A 20113-nucleotide genomic window follows, 5' to 3' on the forward strand; every position below is an offset into this window, starting at 1 on the left:
AGCCAGTATTTATCACAAAAAATACATTACCCACTGCTGTAGCCACTGCCTTTATCTTCATAGTTATTATTATTTGCCCATATGTAATGGGAAACTAAACATAGGCAGTTTCTGCTAGGCTTGCATCCTGTTGTAAGCATATTTAAGCTGACAAAGTACAGAGCAAGCCGGTCAGGACCGCACTACAGAACTACATATTTTAAAGCATCCTTTCAATAGAGAGCTCTGATGCAGTCCAATTTATTCCTAATTATTCTGTTGGAAATCACTGCCCATAGATACCCTCCTATATGTGCACTGGAGGAGCACACTGCAGGTCACACTGAAATGACTGCAGCTTGCCATGGAAAGCGTTTTCTCACATGCACCCTGCAGAACTTGCATTTCTTTCCTTGTCTTTTCAGAAGATGCCAGCACAGACACAGCGCTGTCCTTTTTGACACAACATGTCCATAATTTTGTTAGGCACATTCGTTAAGACACCATCTCCTCCTATCAAGAGGTCGTTGCTCTAGATAGCCTGACAGGACCTGGGCACAGCTATCCATACATACATCTCAAAAGGGCAAATTATGAATCCCAAACACGTGAGAGTTCACACTGCATGCTACACAAAGCTAAGGCTACGCAAACTCCTCCAACAGAACTACCATTACCAATTACACTAACATATGGGCATCTCCTGCTTTTGCCATGTTTCTAATTAGGGTTTTATACACTACACATGTTGAAAAAAGTTTGCAAATATGTTTTGTGGTTGACAGCTAAGCTCGATGTTTAAATATAAACTTTTGTGTGTTTACATTACATTTCCTGTAACAAATCCATCATGTGCATAACAAACATACAGATGTGCACACACGCAGGCATCACGCTACTTTGTTTTAGCAGGATAAACAGAAAACAGGTGTCATAAATAGTACAAATCATAACATAAATAAATTCACCAGGAATGCATTTCCAAATCCACTTCTGTTCAGCTCTGGGTTTCTAAGGACGGTATGCAGAAGCCCTCCTGCTTCATTACTAACATGCTTTCTTCACACTGGATATAAGTATTTATGTAAGTAAGCTTCTATTTGCTATTTAAAACACGCAATTAACTTCTTAAAGAAGTTATCTCTGTATCTATTTACACAGAACTTTTGCCACCACGAGAACAGTATCGGCAATTCAAAGGTAGAAAATTAAATTAATTAATTTAAAATGTTGGAACGCTATGGAACAAAAGCTGCCAAAAGTAGAGACATAGGAAAGCAAAGCACGAAGAACAAAAGTCAATCCTTCACAAGTCCAAAGCCCGGGGCAATTCATTTTCCTCTAAAACCTTACACAAATACGGGCATGAAGGCGCTGTCTGTGAATTGCAAACAGAGCTTTGCAACTCTGCTTTCAAAATCATTATTTTATTGGATGTGGGTACATCTCCCTTTTGATATTAAAGAGCCTTACAAGATGTAAGAGGAGTACACAGACACATTTAATTGCTAATGATATTGTGCCGTGTTTCAAGTTTCAGCATTAGCATCTCAAGGTAGAAGAGCATTACAACCCTTTTAAAGCTTGAGAATCCACTTTTCACACAAACACATTACTGTGTTTCCCTTTCAAGGCTTTTGTCTTGCACTCACCCTTCAGTTCAAAGTATGAAAGTAACAAGATATTTCAATATTAAGCCATGAAGCTGCCTTGAAGCCAGAGGTTCGTGTACCCTATCAGACTTAGGCCAGGTTTGCATTATGAAATTAATTGCAACCACGTCAGACTGCTGAGCGGGGATGCTGGGTGGTTACTGAATGCCAACACAAGAGGCAGAGGAGAAGAGCACAAAGCATTTTTAGGGTGGGAAAGCCTACAGCACTGAGTCTATTCCTCATGAGACACCAGAGAGTCTGCTGGTGGTACTGGGAGCTGAGCACACAGGTGCTGGTTTTCAATGGTTTTAAATGGTTCTAAGTTGAGGGAGGGAAGATTTAGATGGATGCCTGGGGGAAGTTCTTTACTATGAGAGTGGTGAGGTGCTGGAACAACTGCCCTGAGAGGCTGTGGATGCCCCATCCATCCCTGGAGGTGTTCAAGGCCAGGTTGGATGGGGCTCTGGGCAGCCTGGTCTGGTATTAAATGGGGAGGTTGGCGGCCCTGCATGTGGCATGGGGTTGGAGCTTCATGATCCTTGAGGTCCCTTCCAACCCTGGTCATTCTGTGGTGATGGGAGCTGGTGCTGCCCTGCAGCCTTCACCCGCATATCGATGCCTGCAGCTGATGGTGGAGATGCTCGATGCAATCACACTCCTCTGCATGTAGTCCTAAGCTTCAAGAGGAGATACAGAGGGGACTTCAGCTTCCTTAGGCTTTGCTGCTCCTCCATTTCTGTTACTTGCTGGCAGCATTCCTGAGGTGAGGACATGCTACCGCTGTCGCACAAAGTCAAAGCATCTCCTGGTACCACAGGTTGCTGGAGGCAGAAAGGCTCTGATACTCAGCAGCTCCACGTCTCCACCAGCCGACCCCGCGATGCCATCTGAGCTTTTCCTTCGTCTTTCTCTGCCTGCCCAGAACGGCTCCGTGCCCCCCGCACAGCCCGGGGCCGCCCGCGGAGAGGCGGTGCGGAGCGGAGCGGTGCGGCAGCCCCGCACTGAGCGCGTTCGGACCGCAGAGGGAGCCCCAGCCCCGCGAGGACCGCGGACGGCGAAAGGGACACAGCAACGCGGACGGGGATGAGGGGAGACCGAGGCCGGGCAGTCCCAGTTCGCAGAGCCGGCCCGAACCCGGTCCGGCAAAGGGGAAGCAGCAGCAGAGCCGGCACGAGGAACAGCTTTTACCAACTCAGACCTCCAACTAATTTTCTTCAGCTCAAGCTTTTTTGCTCTTTTTTTTTTTTGCTCTTTTTTTTTTTTGATGGCAGGGCAAAGCCCAGCTGGAGGCACGGTCACTTACACAGCCCTTACACACTGCCCACTGCCCTGCCTTAGGCTACAGGAGCTGGTGAACGCCACTGCACGGCTTTCCGGGGGAAGCTGGCTGCAGCTCCACACCCTTCTTTGCTGTGATGCTGCCAGAGCCCCAGAACAGGCTGTCCAGAAAGGTGGGAGAGTCTTTTTCACTGGAGAAATTCAGATCCTGTGTGGATGCTTTCCTGTGCAGCCTGCTGGAGGGAACTGCTTTAGCATGGCTGTAGGACTGTGGGTTCTTTCCAATCCCTATGATTCCATGATCCTTGGCCCATGCAAAGCAAGCCTGCTGTTTCTACAATGGTGTAAAGAAAGTGTCCTATTCCCCTACCCCAGATCTCATCTGAGGCTCTGGGAAAACGCTTTCATCAGATTAAATGAGTTTCACATGGACCTGGAAGAGCCAGCAGCAATTTCCAGAAAAATTACAAAGTCTTCTTTTAAATAAATAAATGAATGAAGTGCTGTCAGGTGCAGATAAATGGCTCTGCACAAGAAAGGCACCAAGAGTATTTCGCCTCTTCCCACCCCCAGGCCACTGAGTACATCCACCAGGAAGTAAAGGAAGAGGGAAGACGGAGTCCCCAACATGCAGCACTGAAGTCATTCAGACTGATTTACAACACAGTGAAAAAATCCAACCTCTGGAGCTGCACAGAAACACTCCATGGTTGGCTCTTCCTGCTTCTATTCTATCCACCATCAGCAAAACCTTCCCAGACACTCTGAAACCCACCCCCTTCCCTTAAAAAGCCTTTTTGGATGGAAGAACAAGGAAAAGCTTTCTTCACTCCTCCTGACAGGGTGTAGAAGTCTCAATTCAAGGGTGAAAGGAAGGGCAGAGGGAAAATTGGTTTTCCCTCCCATTCCAAGCCAAACACTTCAGAATATATTCAAAACAGCTTTTAATTACAGCTTATACATTGGTCCTGCTGCAAGCATCCCAATGGAAAACAAAAGCCTTCTGGACTTGCCTCACCTATGGGCTCACTGGGCTGGGATGGAAGCAGAGCTGTGAGCAAAATCTGTGTGTCCCCACTTTGTGCTGTTTCATGAGAACCCTTCCATTTCATTGTGCTTGGCGCCCAGACTCCAGTTTTATCTTGCATTTCACACTTACAGAAACCCAGCCAGACCTGCCAAGTGCTGCAAAACTCAGACAAGCTGAAAAGTTTCACATTCTTTTACCCATAAACCTTAAAGCACTCAGACTTATATTCCACTCTCAGCTCCAGTTGGAGTGTTCCATGTTCCACTGTGCCAGCTGGGTTCAAGTTTTCCCGTTTGAGGTTTCATTACAAAATTCTAATTCCAAAAAACATAATTAATACTTTTATTAATATTATCTGCAATAAAAGATTATAGCGCTGGGCAGGACAGCTCTAAGCTGCACAGCATGCAGCCCCAAAAGGAGGCCTGACCTTTGATTCAACTTGCAGGAACTGTGTGCTAACAGGAAAGCAAAGGCCTAAGTGTCACTCAGCAGAGACCCAGGCACAGGGATTTTCTCCTGAGCTGTAGGTGATCACTGCCCTTTGGTTGGCACCAACCAACTGCAGCCAGCAGCAGCTCCAGTCCCCAGAGCAGAGCCCCACACAGCGTGCACAGCACAGACTGCTGCCTTGTGATCAAGGCTGCTAAAGCTGGAACAGTCCAGGGCCCACCGCCCATATTTTCCAGTCTGTCTCAAAGCCTGATGAGCTTTAGGGAGTGAATGTTAGATATACTTCCCTCCTGCCAGGCCTGGGCAGCACCCAGTGCAGCAGCAATGTGCAGGAGGTCCGGCAGTGCTCTGCTCATGGGGCTGGGATGGCAGTGACCCTTGGGTGGGTTTCAGGGGGACTGCAGTGTGAGGAGTTCTAACGCACAATATGAGGCTCTCATGTTTTTAATAAAAGAAATGAGCAGGAGTTAGGTTAATAATCCAAACACATTGACAGATGTTCAACAAGTACTTGGCATTGCTGCAGCCAGAACAAGGAGGAATTAAACATTTTCTTGGAACAGCTGGTGGAACAGCACAGCCCCAAGCAACAAAGCTCCTAGCAAGCAGCTCAGGTGAATGCACGTGCAGAAAAGCCAGGCTCCCAGCACACGACAACCCAAGATAGACCACAGTACCACTCTGCAATATGTTCAGGCCGCTAGAGAAGTGCAGCTTCGTGCAGAGAAAGGGACTGTGTGCCTCCAGGCACCACAAAAGCTGGGGCCTGTGACAAGCTGGTGGACAAACCAATGGTGGGCAGCATCCATTTCTTCACAGTGTAAGAACCAAACTTCAGGCACCAAGTTCCAACTGTCCAAGTTCAAGCTCTGAGCACAGCAGCAGGCTCTGACACCCCCTGAAAGTCTTATTATCCTACAATGACGTAAGATGAGTAAAAATGACAAAGTGCTGGGGGAGAACTATGATATGAAAGCATTCTGATCAGATGAAGTTACTGCAGATATTCGGGCTTCCAATGCTCTCACAGCTTTGGGCTGCTTCCTGCCACCATGCTATTCACAGTTCCACGGTAAACAGCATGAGCAAAAGCTTTTAAGTGAGCTACGACTTGTCTAAGGGGAGCAGCACATCAGCACAACACATGAAGGGCAGCCTTCTGCTGTGAGAGCAGTACCAGTCCAAGCACTCCTTTACCTTTTTTTCCTCCATTTCCTTCTATTCATTTTAGGGGCAGCACAACTGGGGATGGTCATCATGTAACATCACATATATGTATTAGGTAGGATGCACGTGTGAACACAACCCTGAACCCCACCAGACTGCACTGACACCAACCCCCAGCTCACCTGAGCACTGGGACAGAGGATCACTGCACTGCTGAGCCACTGCATAAAGCAAAGCCCCCCATCTCCCAGACAGCACAACGGGCGAGACAGCAACCACAGAAGGCCTGCAGTGTCCTGAGGTCCCGCAGAGCACAAGGCTGGGGCTACTGACTGGCAGATGCTCGTTAGGACGCTGCAGTGATACCCCACAGCACTGCTCACAGCATCGCTCGGCCTCCCACAAGCACCGTGTGTGTGCAGCATCACACAAAGTCTGCTTCACCTCCAAAGAGTTGAGCTGCGCCGTCCTGATGACGCAGAAGACAACGCTTCCACATCCCATGGCAGAGCTTTAAGATGCATGAAATCACGTTAGAAGCGCAAAGCCCTGCATGTGGGCAGGGGCAGAAGAGGCGGCCGCAGTGGAACTGAGCTCCCAGCAGCTCCGGGCTTGTAACCACTGTGTGTCAACAGCATCATTTTACAAGCTAAATATTTCTCTGAAAGTGCTAATCCAATCTAAACAAGGGGTTGATTCTAAATTAAACAAACTCCAGTTTTATTGGTATTAACTAAAATATGCAATACTAATTACAAGAGGCATGCACTAAGGCCAGCAGCTGAGCAGACTTGCGCTGTTCTCCAGTGCAAAAGGAGGAAGGAAATTAACTTAAAACTCCTTTTTCTGAGGAAAAATACACCGTAGTACAAAATCTACAGCGAGGTTCATTAAAAACTAAACAAAACAACAAAAAATCTCTTACACCTCAATGCTTTTAAAACCTTTTTTTTTTTCCTTTAAACAGAAAAAAAATCCACCTTCCATTGCATCTCCACTTGTGATTCAATTTGCTGTCAAAGGTCATGAGCTAAAATATACAGTTTACGCTAAAAGCAGGAAGCAGGGTAAGTAATTGAATAACATCAGGAAATGGAAGAATACTGCCATTTTCCTAATGGATATAGTACAAGGTTTACTCTCCCCAAATTGAATTCAAGGAGCTACTGTACTAAGGGGTTTATTTTTCTTCAGCTTCAATCTTAGCCCACAAGGTCTAAAGAAAGATCCTCACGCAATCAAAAGGATAAAATAGTGCAGCAGCTTTATTTTCTAACAAAGATGATCATTTCTGCGGGAGAGAGAAAACCCCCATCGACAGAGCCTCAAACAGAACTGGCAGAGCAGGTTGGCTCTTTAATATACATAGGCTGGAAGTAATTCTCCCAAATCAGATCACTGAATTATTCATGAAAAACAGGTTTTCGTGATTTAAATAGGAAAGATTTAGAACTACAACCCCGGCATGGCGACGGATAGGTGAGGGCTCTTTCCCCCAGTGAAACTGAACATTCTCACTCCAGGGAATGCTCTATGATAGCTGGAATTGTTTCTGGCAGTAACACAGCCCCGACAGGTCCTGCAGGCCAGTAAGAGCACAGCAGCAGCAGTCACCCCACAGCGTATGGCTATAAGAGAACGTTTGAGGGTCATTTCCACAAAGAATTGATATTTCATGCATCACGCAGGCAGCAAACCCTTCATCTGAACATCTCCCAACACTGCACAAATTCTCTGATTAAGCCTTTATGCCTTGATTAGGAATTGGTAGACAAGTTCTTTATGATTAAAGGTGATTTACACACAAGATGAAGAGAGGGAAAAGAGGCCACGATTTGCCACAAGCCACAGTGCTTGCTGCCTCAGCTCCCACCCTGGCACTGCCACAAATGACCCCTCCCAGGGGGAGCCAGCTCACACCTGAGGATGCAACAGCTTTATTCACAGACAGCAAGAGGTTGCCCCATTTCTGTGGAACCCCAAGCTGAGCTGCAGTTCAGTAAAGTCCAAGGCACACAGACCCCAATGCTCATCCCTTCTATAGGATTGTTTAGTTGGAAGGGACCTTGAAGGCCATCAGGTCCATCTCCCTGCATGCACAGGGACACCCAAGGCTCCATCAGTGCTCAGAGCCCCTCCAGCCTCACCTTGCAGGGATGGGGCACTTCTGCTTCTCTGGGCAACCTCACCACCCTTACCATAAAAAGCTTTTTCCTTATATCCCATCTAAATTTCCCCTCTTTTAATTTGAAATCACCACTTTCCCTCATCACATCACAGCAACAAACCCTGCTAAAATAACCTGTCTCCTTTTAACACCAAGAGCAGTGAATACAGTTGATAGCAAAATGTGGCACATGCAGAGCAGCTCTTTTTTTTAACAGAAAACACAAAATCCCCAGCATCATTCCTTCCTTCATCTCTTAAACATCCGAGCCAGTTCCCCTCACCTAGCAAGCCCTATTGACGGACTTCTATAATTAACATCAAAGCACCTGGAAAGCTGCTAGACTTGCTAAAAGCTGCTAAACACGCAGGAAGCAATACAGTGCTTTACAAGAGAGGAACATGCGTAAGAGAGAGGGGAGGTATAAAACATTAAATATATCGACCAGTAGTTTGAACAGAATTTCCACCTTCATTACACCTCTGCCTGCTTTGGGCACTTTTCTAGATAGGAGGAGACTTTTTGTCCAACTACAGTACAGCAAAACCTGCTCAGAAGGCAGCTGGAAATGTTGAGCAGAGTCCTCAAAAATAGGAGCACCACAGAATGTTCCTTTGCCAACTGCCCACTGCTGAAAAGGCCTTGGGAACATCCACCCGCTTCACAATTGTTGTGATTGCAACACTTACACAAAGCCAACCTGATACCTTTTACAGAAAACGTACTGAGCACCAGTTTCCAGTTCTATCCCCATTCCCAGCTTTCCTAGCTTGTGTTGTAAGGACCTATTTAGCTGGGGGAATCTGGGGATGGATGGGTTGAGCACAAGCCTCACTGTGTTTTCTGAGCAAACCTGGGTTCTTCTCCCTCATGAAGAAGAGACCAGGAATTCACTTCAAACCCGACTCTTGTATCTGTAGCATCCAGGGCTGTTTGTTAGCACGCTGACAAGGCAGCAAGCAGGCAGACAGCCCACAGGAGGGGGAGCTCAGGGATGCAGCTCCCTGCTGTCATTGCTCAATGGCATTCAGCTTTTTTCTAGAATCCCAATCCACTTGTGCCCACAAACTTGCCATTCCCCTGCTTGCTTCTGTCATGGTTTCTTATGGAATCTGACCAACTTTGGGCTGGAAGCTTAATTTCCCCCAGCACTACCTTTATGCTTGCACTGCCTTCTGCCAAGCCTTTCCTTCACCCGAAATAGACTTCGTGCCTCTCTGATGCTTACACCCACAACAAGTTTAGAAAAGCCATCATGCTATTTCTACATCTTTATTTTGCTGGACGAAAAGGGCAAGGTTCTTCTGGTATCTTCCATGCTTGGAAGAACCCTGATGATGCTGTAACAGCACTTTAAGTGGAGAAAATGCAGACTTCAGTTTTCTCCAAAACAGGTTGGCACAGCTACTCACAGAGGTCAGCAGCGCATGAATGCAGGTATCAGGAAGGCAGTGACAGTGAGGAAAACACTCATGTTGTGTCCTAAGGGTTGGCTTCAGAACAAGCTTAGGACTCGCTCAAGGATGGCCACTCAATTTGGGGAGACATTTGTAAAGCATTTCCAACAGCTGATCCAATATGAAATGGCAACCCCGAACCAAACCTTACAGTAACTTATTGTTGAAGAATGCAAAAATTAAACCCATCACAAGTATGCAAAACTCATTACAAAGTGTCTTTTGTCACAGCCTTGGAGGCAAACTTCCAACAGCATTACTAGCAAAACTGCAGTAATGATTGGAGCTGATTCTCTATTGAAACGTTTTACTTTAGAAACTTTTACTTTTAGAAACTCTTTTACATGCTGAAGGATTTATATTTTAATTCCATATGGTCACTTTACTACACTGTCTAAATATCAAACTCAACCACCGCTTAAGCTACAGCCCAACCCATCTCCAAGCAGCCCTGGTTAATATTAATTTTTTGACTAATTCCTTATTGGCAACACGCTTAAGAACTTTTAAAGACAGAAACTGATTGCATCACTCACCTTTTAAAGTACGGATAGCTTCCCAGTACAGCACATTTTGTAATCATTAAAGTTTTCAATTAAAGTAGGGTGCCAGCGTTAAAAGGAAAAGATAATCCTGCAAGACAATAACTGCTCCATGCACAGTAATTTTATTTTTCTTATACTGTTATTCTCAAGGTACCTCATTGATTAACATAATTAGGTTAACCTAGGAACTCAGTGTTTCTAATCTTTCTTTTCCAGTTTGGAAAACGTGGTGGGAGCTTCTGCCCCATGAGATGGGGGGGAGCAGCTGGGGCCCCACTGCAGGGACAGCCCATCACACCCCAGTGGGAGCCTCTGGCAGCCCCACAGCTGCACAAACCAGAGCCAAAAGACAAAGCAAGATGCAGCAGGGTGGATCACAAACCAGCGGCAAGATTTGCATTAGAAATAAAAACGTGCCAACACTGCTCATTCTCTTACAAGCCTGATTCACTTGCAACACAACAGCGATGGGAGAAGAAAGCAGATGAAGCAGAGAAGCCTTCCTTCTGTCATTTCCCTAGTGCAAGCAGCTCACGCCAATAGCCTCAGAAGGAACACAGAGGCAGCCCTATCCCATCCCCTCCTCCTGCCTCCAGATGTGATCCACCTCTGCCATGCTCCTCCCCAGCTGTACAAGTTCTTCCCTCTACAAGTAGCACTCAGGATCCTGACACCAGGGACCACGTTGTGACCACACACCCACGTTCCTATCCTGCTCCAGAGACCTTCCCCACCACAGACACTGGTATTTCAGCCAGGGTGGGCAAACACCAGGCTGAGGCCAGGTCAAGCCGTGTTCCTCCACACTACAGAGCCCATAGTGCAGCTTGATGGTGCCAGCACCAAGCTCCAGGCACACAGACAGGATCAAATGGTACTGCACTATGGAACAATTATCACAGCACTGAATCTAGAACACAGGCATTTTCTCCTCCAACAAAAAACACCTGGACAGAGTTTCCTTCTCAGCAGGGATGGCTATGCACAGAGAGACATGGCACCAGCAGGCCTGCAAGTGGAGCTCTGCAAGGAAGAGACATTTTGAGCCCACAGGGTTTCCCAACACACATTTTAGCCTATGTAGCAGGGATAACATCCTCAGTAATCAATTTGACTCACGATTACTATTTCAAACACAGGCTGGTACCCAAGCGAAGGAAGCACACTTTACACAGCAATGTATACAGAACAATAACATTGCCAGATGGTAAAATACTGAAAAGAATTAATTTCACACATGATGTTTTCAAGGTGTTAAAATATGTCACAGCTTCTGCTAATAGAACATCTCCCTCTTCCCTCCTCCTTTTAAGAAAACGCAACGTTCCCATCAGCCTGTATTTTACATTATATGTGTTTTCAATTCTGATGAGGGCAGCTGATTGCTTGCAAACCTCATTACAGTCAAATGAAAGTCTTTCAGAACCATCATTAGCAATTAGGACCTGCTGGATTTGCAGCGTATCATTTAGAGAGGTGTAATTCAATAGCTTATTGAAAAATTGCAGGTGAAAGCAGTGATTACAGGGGGGGCAGTGCCGGGGACACAGCACTGCAGGAGCATCCTCAGCTGAGTGGCAGCATCCCAGAGCTGCTGCTCCATGTGTGCAGGTGTCTGTGGGGCACGGCTTCACCCTGCCTGCTTCTGTGTGAGGTTCTGGATGTCACAGGGCTGCAGTGCATGCCAGCCAAAAAAAACCACTGCCCTGAATGATGATACCAACACGCTGCAGGCAAAGCACTGTTCTTTCAGGCCTCCCGCATGCGTTGCTTGTGGCATTTGCTTCGGGTAGCTGTAACCTTTCAGCAAAACTTGCAAATGCTTTGTGCACTGCACAGAGCTTGCAAACATGCTGTGTAGGTTGCAACACAAACAACAAACCTAGCAATTTCAACACGGCTGTGCCAGCGTTTTAAAAAAAAAAAAAAAACAAAAAAACACCTCTTTTACAAACAGAACAAGTTGTGATCTCAATTTCCCTCCCTGAACAGCAGTCCTACTGCTCTCCTTATGCTGAACTGATGCTGCTCCTCAGGCACGGAGGTCTGCCCCACACTCTGCAAGTCAGTAGCAACATAGCCTTTGACTCCAGCAGAGAAAAACCAGCCCACGCACCCCTCTGGTGTTCCACCAACTTCATTCCACAGCCCTGATTTTTTCTCTATCTTTTGTAGCTTTCATCATCTAAATCCATCAGCTGCCAACACAGCAACCCCAAATCACAGCAGCTACAGACGAGGAGATGGAAGCCTTCACCACTCATCACGCATGCTCTGTGCAGCATTACAGAGATATCCAACCCCAAACCATACACGTCTGTGTGTTTTTCCCATGCTCCTGCACAAAGCTGCACGCTGGGAGTCAAAAGGAATTAAACATTTCTGTGCGCTTGCCTATAATACTCACAGGCACTATTTCACTCCCAAAGCCCACCCACAACTTCATTTTCAATTAACAGCTCTTAGAAAAGCAGTAATGAAAGCAGTTGCTAAAGAGCACTCAGATGTCATTGAGAGACTGCAAACCCAAACTGTAAATAGCACATTGTAAATGGCTTGTCAGCAGCCAGCTCTCACTGGAATCGTGCTGCCGGTGACAATCAAACCCATCTGCTCAGCTCCCACCCGGTAGCACCACGAGCCCTGCACCTCACACCAGGTCCCACAGTGTGCTGTTACCTGCCGTGCCCGGCCCTGGCTCCTCACCACCAGCAGGACTGACAGCAGCCCTCAGCAGGTACATCACCCACTGCAGCAGCAGGGCACTGCCACCTCCACACCTGAGGCTGAGCCTGCTGCAACCAGATCCCAAGCACAGTTGATGTCTGCAAGTGACGATGGCAGGGCAGGAGAGCAGCCACCAAGCCTTAGTTTCCCGTCTAAGACATGCAGATTCAGGGCAAGACTGCCAAGGGATCTCTGACTCAATTCCGAGAAGAAAAAGTTTCAGTACTTTCCTCCCTCCCCCTTATTTGATTCATGTAAATGGACTGCAAGGTTAGAGCTAATGCTTGTAGCTGATAGCTCTCAGATTGAGACATGCATCTTTTTACTCTTCTTCCCTCTCTTCTCTTTATCACACTAAAACTCACCTTCTAATTCACCTCTCTCTCCATCACCAGCTTTCCTTCCTTAATTCATTTTCTGCCTCTCTGCCAGTGTCTCTCACTCAGCACCAGGAATTGGGATTCAGCTGGCTTAGGCACAGCTCCATAGCACACAATGCCATCTCCTACTGCACATAAAGCAGCTCACAGACTTGAGCACAGAACCCAGACTGCTGCTGCAGAGCAATATATACACTGAAGAGGATCCTCTCCTACAACACAGCATGTGAATCTTCCAGCTGAGGCCATAAAAAGGCAACGAAGGAGATGGTGGGGGTAGCAGAAGTCAGCATCTTCTGTTCTTTCTAGAACAATTACCCCCTGAACAAAGAACATTGATCTTTCCTCTTGCCACCAACACACCTGCTGCAATCAGAGCCCTTTGTTCCTACCATGCCCCATTCTGCTCGGACCTTGAGGAACAGCACCACATTAAACACCATTACAGTTTCTTCCCATCCCTTTTCTAACAATACTCACCTCAAGATTTCCACAAGAGCATTAAAGGAAATGCATAATAACACTCCATCTACCAATTAATGTAAAGGAAATTAAATCTAAAATGCTGGAGAAATATTCTGATGAGTCTTATGTTTGCTTAACGCCAACTGAAGTTTCCTCAAGGCATTTAATAAGTACATTTATAAGAGCTCACAAAGAAGAGTTCAAAAGTCTTCTTGCTAGTAAAATATGAGCCTTAATTAACCTATAGTTTCACATTTTCCGGATTTCAATAAACCTGTAGGCATTTCAGCATAGCTGAATAAATACCTGCATGAATACTGCAAAGATTTTCTCTGAAAACTAATTAGCAGTCCTTCCAATAGCTGACTTCAACTGAATCTGCTTGATGAGGGAGCTTCGTACTGTAAATCCTGCATGTGAGAGTTACTGCCAGCAGATAACAGATTTCAGAGAGACGTACCAGACAGGACTGTTAACTACTGGTAGAACGACAAACAAGATCTCCAGGTGTAAAACATTCCCAACAGGGACAGACTGCAGCCTAACTTGTTTGCCAGCACAGGAAGGCAAGTGACAGCGCTGAGATGGCATCCTGCCATCCAACCGTAACATTCACATGTGACAATTCAGGATTCCTCTGAGGACAACGGGAGCAGGACACCTTGCTTATGTCTAAATCACATAGCCTTAATACAGCAGAGATTCCATATAGATAGATAGATATCCAGCAGCAAGCTAAATTTACATTGAATCACAGGATGGCACTGGTTGGAAGGGAAAAAAAGATTATCTGCCACGAGCATGATGGCCAAAGGCTGCTGCCCAAGGCCCCATCCAACCTGACTTTGAATGCCGTCCGTGGCTTCTCTGGGCAGCCCATGCCAGTGTCCCACCACCCTACTGGCTTCAGATCCTCCTACTGTGTCCAGTACAAGACAGCAGTGGGCCCAGTTCTTGACTTGCTCTCATCTAACAGGCAGCTTTACTTCCAAGCCAGAGCCCAGCACAGCAGTGGGACGACAATGGGAAACCAAACCCAACGCACAGCCAATGGCTGCTCTAGGAGGGAAGATGTTATATGTTCAGAGGGAACTAATCATCCTCAGAACTTATCAGCCCCCTTCATTTTTTCAGGATCTTTTCCATCTGCCTTGAGAGAAACGGCAGAAAATATTTAGTATGAATACTGCATGTAAAAGTTGTGTGCCTTTTCAAATAAGCTTTATTGTCTATTACATATTTTTCTTCCTCGCACTTAAAATACCAAAGCCACTTGGATTTACAAGTACCTAAATGTTCTTAAGACTAAAATGTTCTTGTCTAAGGAGCTGTACCCCTTCCAAATGTATTAAATTTATACTGAGCGAGATATTTTATTTCCTTTCAGGTTTATCCCTCAGGAATTAAGCAGAGTTCTCAGATTTATCAGCTAAAAGGAAAAGCATTTTCCATGACATTTGTCAACTCAATACCTTCCAAGTCAGTGTATATTTATTTTTGAAAACATAACCTCACAAATAACCTCCATCAGCAGCTTGGCTGATTCCTTCGTTGCTTAAGTACCAGGCAGAAAGGTTTCACCTGACAGCAGGCTATGCCAGGGGAATCAAAAAGTGCAAGAAGTCAGCTTTTCTGAAGGCCAGTTCCTACTGTACAAAGCAGAGATATTTACCATCTCACATACTGAAAAGAAACACAAAGAAGGCGGCTTAGGTGAACACAGAAAACAACGAAGGAACACAGCAACTCTCAACATCTACTCATATACATTGCATCAACTGCCTTGAAGCATCTGCCAGCCTTCCTCAGAAACAGAAATAATACCAAAGTGAGCAGAAATACCTTTAACAGGTGTGGTAGTATAGATATTATACAATTTGTTTGCATGGCTGAACTCTATAATCTCTTATTTTAGTTTTACATACACCCAATGAAAAGACTTTTACCAGGCTCTGCAGCTCATTACCAAAATGCAGTGCAAGTCAACAAACTTGTTCTCAAAGTTTATTTCCCATTTCCCTGAGGTCACAGAAGGAGAAGCAGCAAATCTCAGTTTTCTCCATTAAGTTTCTCAGCAAAGCAATGTTTGGTTTTCACCAACCAATGATAAAGACTCGTTTTAAGAACACCAACTATCTCCATTAAACAGATGCATCTTGGATGAAGAGCCAACAGCATGACTCAAATCTGGGTTAAAGTTGGCCTCTTTTATTGTTTCTTCAGACTTCATCACTGCAGACAATGAGCCAAACAACCAACAGGTACAGGCCATAAGTAAAACGCCCAAGACCTGATTTATTTTTAGTATATAATAAACACACAGGATACCACTCATCAAAAAAGCCAAACATGGCTTTTGTTGCTAGAAAAATGACTTCTGCCATGAATTTTTTCTGTCTTAAAAATGGGAAACACAGCACTGTACAGTCCTGAAGAAAAGAGACCAGCACTTCCAGCCTCAAGCTTTCCACTCCTGGATTCTGCACATTTGTACACCTGCAGCTCAGCAGATGTAAGACATCCTCAGCGCAGAGCAAGCAGGAAATTCTTCTTCCAGATAGGTGATCAGTAACCCAAAAGGGCTCACGCTGGTAGCACTGACATCCTACAAATGAGCTCCTCACACCCATAATGAGTCTTAAGAGTTTTGTCTTGATTAACAGCTGCTCTCTCACAACTCCCTCACCTTGCCCTTCTTCAGAGAGAATCTCAGGTTTCTGTGTCTAAAGACAAGGTGTATTTTCAACACAAAGTCTGCACAGCAGCATAACACACACATTTATTTGCACTGGCAGCATCACAGTCAGCCTACATGAAACTCTTTCTAACCTCTGGACTTCCATTAATCAGCTCAGCTCCAGAAGCCACTTTCTCTCCCACTCTGTCAATCTCTTCTCACACCAAGACTTGATAGCAAGCGGCACCCAAGAGCCCAACAAGAAAGCAACCACAAAGGAGTCAAAACAAACCAGAGATCCCTTAAAACAAACAATCCACTTCTACACACCATGGGCCAACAGCCAGAGTCCCCCCTCCCCACACAAGCTCTCCTACCTGTCTGAGGCCCTTCAGTAATTTCTTCCTTTTCCCAAGGTGCTGACAAAGATTGCGATCGTTTTCTCGGTCAGAGCTGTACTGGTGGTGGTGAAGTCTGTTCTTTTTCGGAAGATATGACAGCCCATTGGTAAGTGCTTCCCGTTTCTTCTTGGCCAGAGGATTCTGCCGCTTCTCCACGCGTTCCTGAGGTTTCAGAGCCACGTCCTTCTGCAAAGGAAGAGAAGAAAAACTGGTCAAAATACAGCTGGGATCTGGTCAGCCCTCTTCAAGCAGCAATTTCCAGAGCGACCATCTGAGCACACTCAAGGCAACGCAACGGTCACCAGAAGACAAAACAATCCTCACTGACCTCCAGGTAAACAAGAGTCAGCCAAATGCTAAATAAAACATGTGAGTGAGTGCGCAGCTTCAGATTTCATACCATGAACCTCATAATTCTCTGACGTGTCACACATCCGCTGAGCATGCATTTAGAAGACAACATATGTTTATAACATTTAACAATTCCCTTCTATTTAAACAAGCCTTGGCCTTTCACATTTCTTTATACTTATTTCTTTTGACTTATACTTGACAGGACAAGGCAAGAGCTGACCTAAAGCCAATTAATGTCAATGAATCTCAATTGCCTTCAGTTGATTCTTCCTCAAGCCTGACCTCAGTACATTTCCAAATCTCAAGGAAAAAAAACATCAAAAGAACAACTTCTATGGTTGTATTTGCACACTTTGAAAGTGACCCTTCTTTAAACTCCAGAATCAACATCTGTCTATAAAAAAAACCACTCACGTCTCATGTAATATGAACACAACCTCTGATACTCAGCCTTCAGTTACTGTATTTTCTTCCTGATATCCTGCAACCATTTTTTGTTTTAAATAAGTGCTAATTTCCCAGTGATACAGAATGAACGGCAGAGGAAGATGGAGGAATCACAACGGGTCCGTGGGAGATGCTACTGGGAGAGTGGACATGACAACACATATTGGGCTTTTAATGAATGCAATCAGCTGAATCCCAGCCTCTCCAAGAACTGCATGCATAAGAATACAGTATTCCTTCATAAGGACACACTACTTCAATAGGCTAACACTATAAGCATCTCCTACTAACATTCCTGGCAGCTTTGACTAAAAGCTCTCTGCTCCGCACCATGAAGTGCTGTGATATTGTGAGCCTCCATGCTTTTTTTTTTTTTTTATCATCACTTAATACTGTATTTGACAGCAGGACAAGCTGGGAGAAACCAATTGGTGGACTGGTCCCTGTGTCACACTGAGACTCAAGTTTAGGAGAGTATAATTCCAATTATGCTATATTTAAATTTAAAAAAAAAATGCCTACAAGCAAAAAACAGTTTGACTTTAATTAAAGAATGCTCCCCAAATGCACAAGAATGTCATAAAATTCATAACTGAAACCAACTTGACGATTAATTAAACTGAAGCCAGCAAATTTTCCAATCTGGTATTGGATAAAAGAAGAATTTCACATGCATTACAGATGGACAGCAGCTGTAAGACTTTCTCTGACTTTCTGAACCACTCCCCATCACATTTGTGCTCCAGATCCTTCATCACTGTATCACAGAACAGCCACACACCTTATCATAATTGCCAGCACACTGCTATATTTTTTTCAGCTCGGTACCAAAAAAATCCATTGCTTTATGAACAGCACATTGTACCAGTGCAGGGGTTCAAACGCAGAGCTCATGTTTGCAAACAGAAAGAAAAACAAAGAAAAGGAGAGGAACCTTCCAGAAGAAAATAAACATTCTCCTAATGATTAAATTGCTTTGTGGGATTTTTTTTTTTCCTTTTTTTTTTTCCCCCTGCAGCTGAAGATCTCAATGAAACAGTGGCAGGTTTCCAGAAGCTTATAAAACGTCTAATGGGAATAACACCACCACCAAGAAATTACTCGCTGCCATTAGCTTTACAGAGGGTACAAGATGGGTCAAATTTTGCAGAAGACTCCAGGCATGCCTGCCTTAACCATCCCTGTAAGACTCCCACGTTGTAGCCAACCTCACCAATAATTTCAGGTTTCATGGTCTGTCAGACCTACAGGAAGGTTTGGCTCACACGAGCACTGGGCCACGGGAATGCACAAACATACCTACAACAAAGATAAGCAACACCAAGGCCACAAATCCTTCTGCTCTCTATGAAAACAGCATATCTGCAGGAACAACCTGCAGAAGTCTCCAAAAAATAAGATGCAATAAGAACAGAAGGCAGCTCCATACACACACAGCTTGTCATTCTGCAGATTGCGGCCCCTAAATGCATCTTGGTAGATGGGTTTACTATGAAATTTAGACACAAAGACTGGTGTTTAGACAACTGGGGTCCTCCAGAACTGCTAGCTGCTTTCTGCCAGCTGACATTGCTGCAGAGAAAATTACAGAGCACTGTGGGTCAAAACCTCCTATTATCCAACTGTACCACAGAGCCTCTCGTCGCATTCAACAGATACAATCTGGTGCCTAAAATACACTTATTTGCTTGCTCCAAATCTGTATCTGCAGACTGGACTCCAACAGCACAAGTTAAAGCTTGGAGACACGCAGGCAGGATCCACTACAACCAGCTCTAATAGCAGCCACTGCTCTGTCAATCTCACTCCTCAGGGTGCAAATGGCCCCGAACCATTCCGGCACACTGAGTGCACACAAGGCTGCAGAGGATGGGCACAGATTCTGCCCCCTGGGAAGGAGGCACTCTGCTGGGAACACGGCCCTGCACAAACCACTTCCTCGCTCTGACCTTTCTCATCCCATTCCTATCTTTCTGTTGTTGGGACAGGACAACAGCCGTACCGCACCGTGTGCTACTTTAGTCAGCACAGTCTTAATTATGGACTTTAGGCATCGTCATGATTAGAGTAATAAGCTGCAATTACTCTAAGGTGACAGGGCTGCACAGACCTTATCTACATAGATAAGATGCAGTAATATTTCACGTCGAGGCATATTTCTAAGCAGCTGCCACAGAGCTGATTTGAGCACACCCTGCAAACGATGCATTCCAACTTTAATGTAAGCTTTCTTCCTCTCCTGCCAGCACACAGACCCACACATTATTAAATAAATCATACAAACGTATTAGGCACGGTTTAAAACAACCTTATTCGGAGATATCTTTCATCAGTAAAGTGCCTTAAGTGTATCAGGAAGGTGACTTACACGTATAAATATGTAATTACATACAATTCCACAAAAAAGTGCATTAATATTTATGAGTGTACCGTACCATCTCAAAAAAATAATCCATTTGTTTTGCTTCTGCTGGGCACACTCATCAACCCAACATCTTTGCATCATGGAGAAGAGCTGCCCTGCTAACAGGTCCTGTCATAACACTGACGAGTGGGAGGCTCTGCCATCATCACAGCTCCCACTAACAGCATCAGTCCCAACCCCAGCCCTGCACTGGTGCAGGAGGAGAAGCAGCTGCTTGGGTACAACAGGTTAATTCTACTACCAGGAGGCTTGAAGGACACACAGCACTCTCACTGAGCACTAAAGCCTCCAGCAAGCCATCCCTTACTTATTTCAGGAAAGTCCATCTTCCTCCTACCTAAGTGACAGCTTATTAATTAGACATCAGGTCCCCAGTGGCAGCCAAGCATTTCTTCAGACAGCCTCGATCTCCTCAAGTCATCATTAAAGGCCATTTTTCTGATCCTAGTGTTGTAAGAACTTACTTTCTGAATTCATGCTGAACGTGAGCCCAGGTGTTATTATTT

General features: G+C 45.3%; 1 protein-coding gene across 2 annotated transcripts in view; it reads right to left on the bottom strand.

Moving 5' to 3' along the window:
- Positions 1 to 20113, bottom strand: part of AUTS2 (activator of transcription and developmental regulator AUTS2) — a 660967-nt gene that overhangs the window by 490287 nt on the left and 150567 nt on the right. For both annotated transcript variants that reach the window (XM_042879514.1, XM_042879515.1), the window contains exon 2: positions 16358 to 16567. In XM_042879514.1, coding sequence (XP_042735448.1) covers positions 16358 to 16567 — 210 coding nt within the window. The remainder of the gene's footprint in view (positions 1 to 16357; positions 16568 to 20113) is intronic.

The sequence above is a fragment of the Lagopus leucura genome, unplaced genomic scaffold (assembly GCF_019238085.1).
Source record: "Lagopus leucura isolate 7727_CA_CO unplaced genomic scaffold, USGS_WTPT01 Super-Scaffold_100024, whole genome shotgun sequence".
Classification (NCBI taxonomy): domain Eukaryota; kingdom Metazoa; phylum Chordata; class Aves; order Galliformes; family Phasianidae; genus Lagopus; species Lagopus leucura.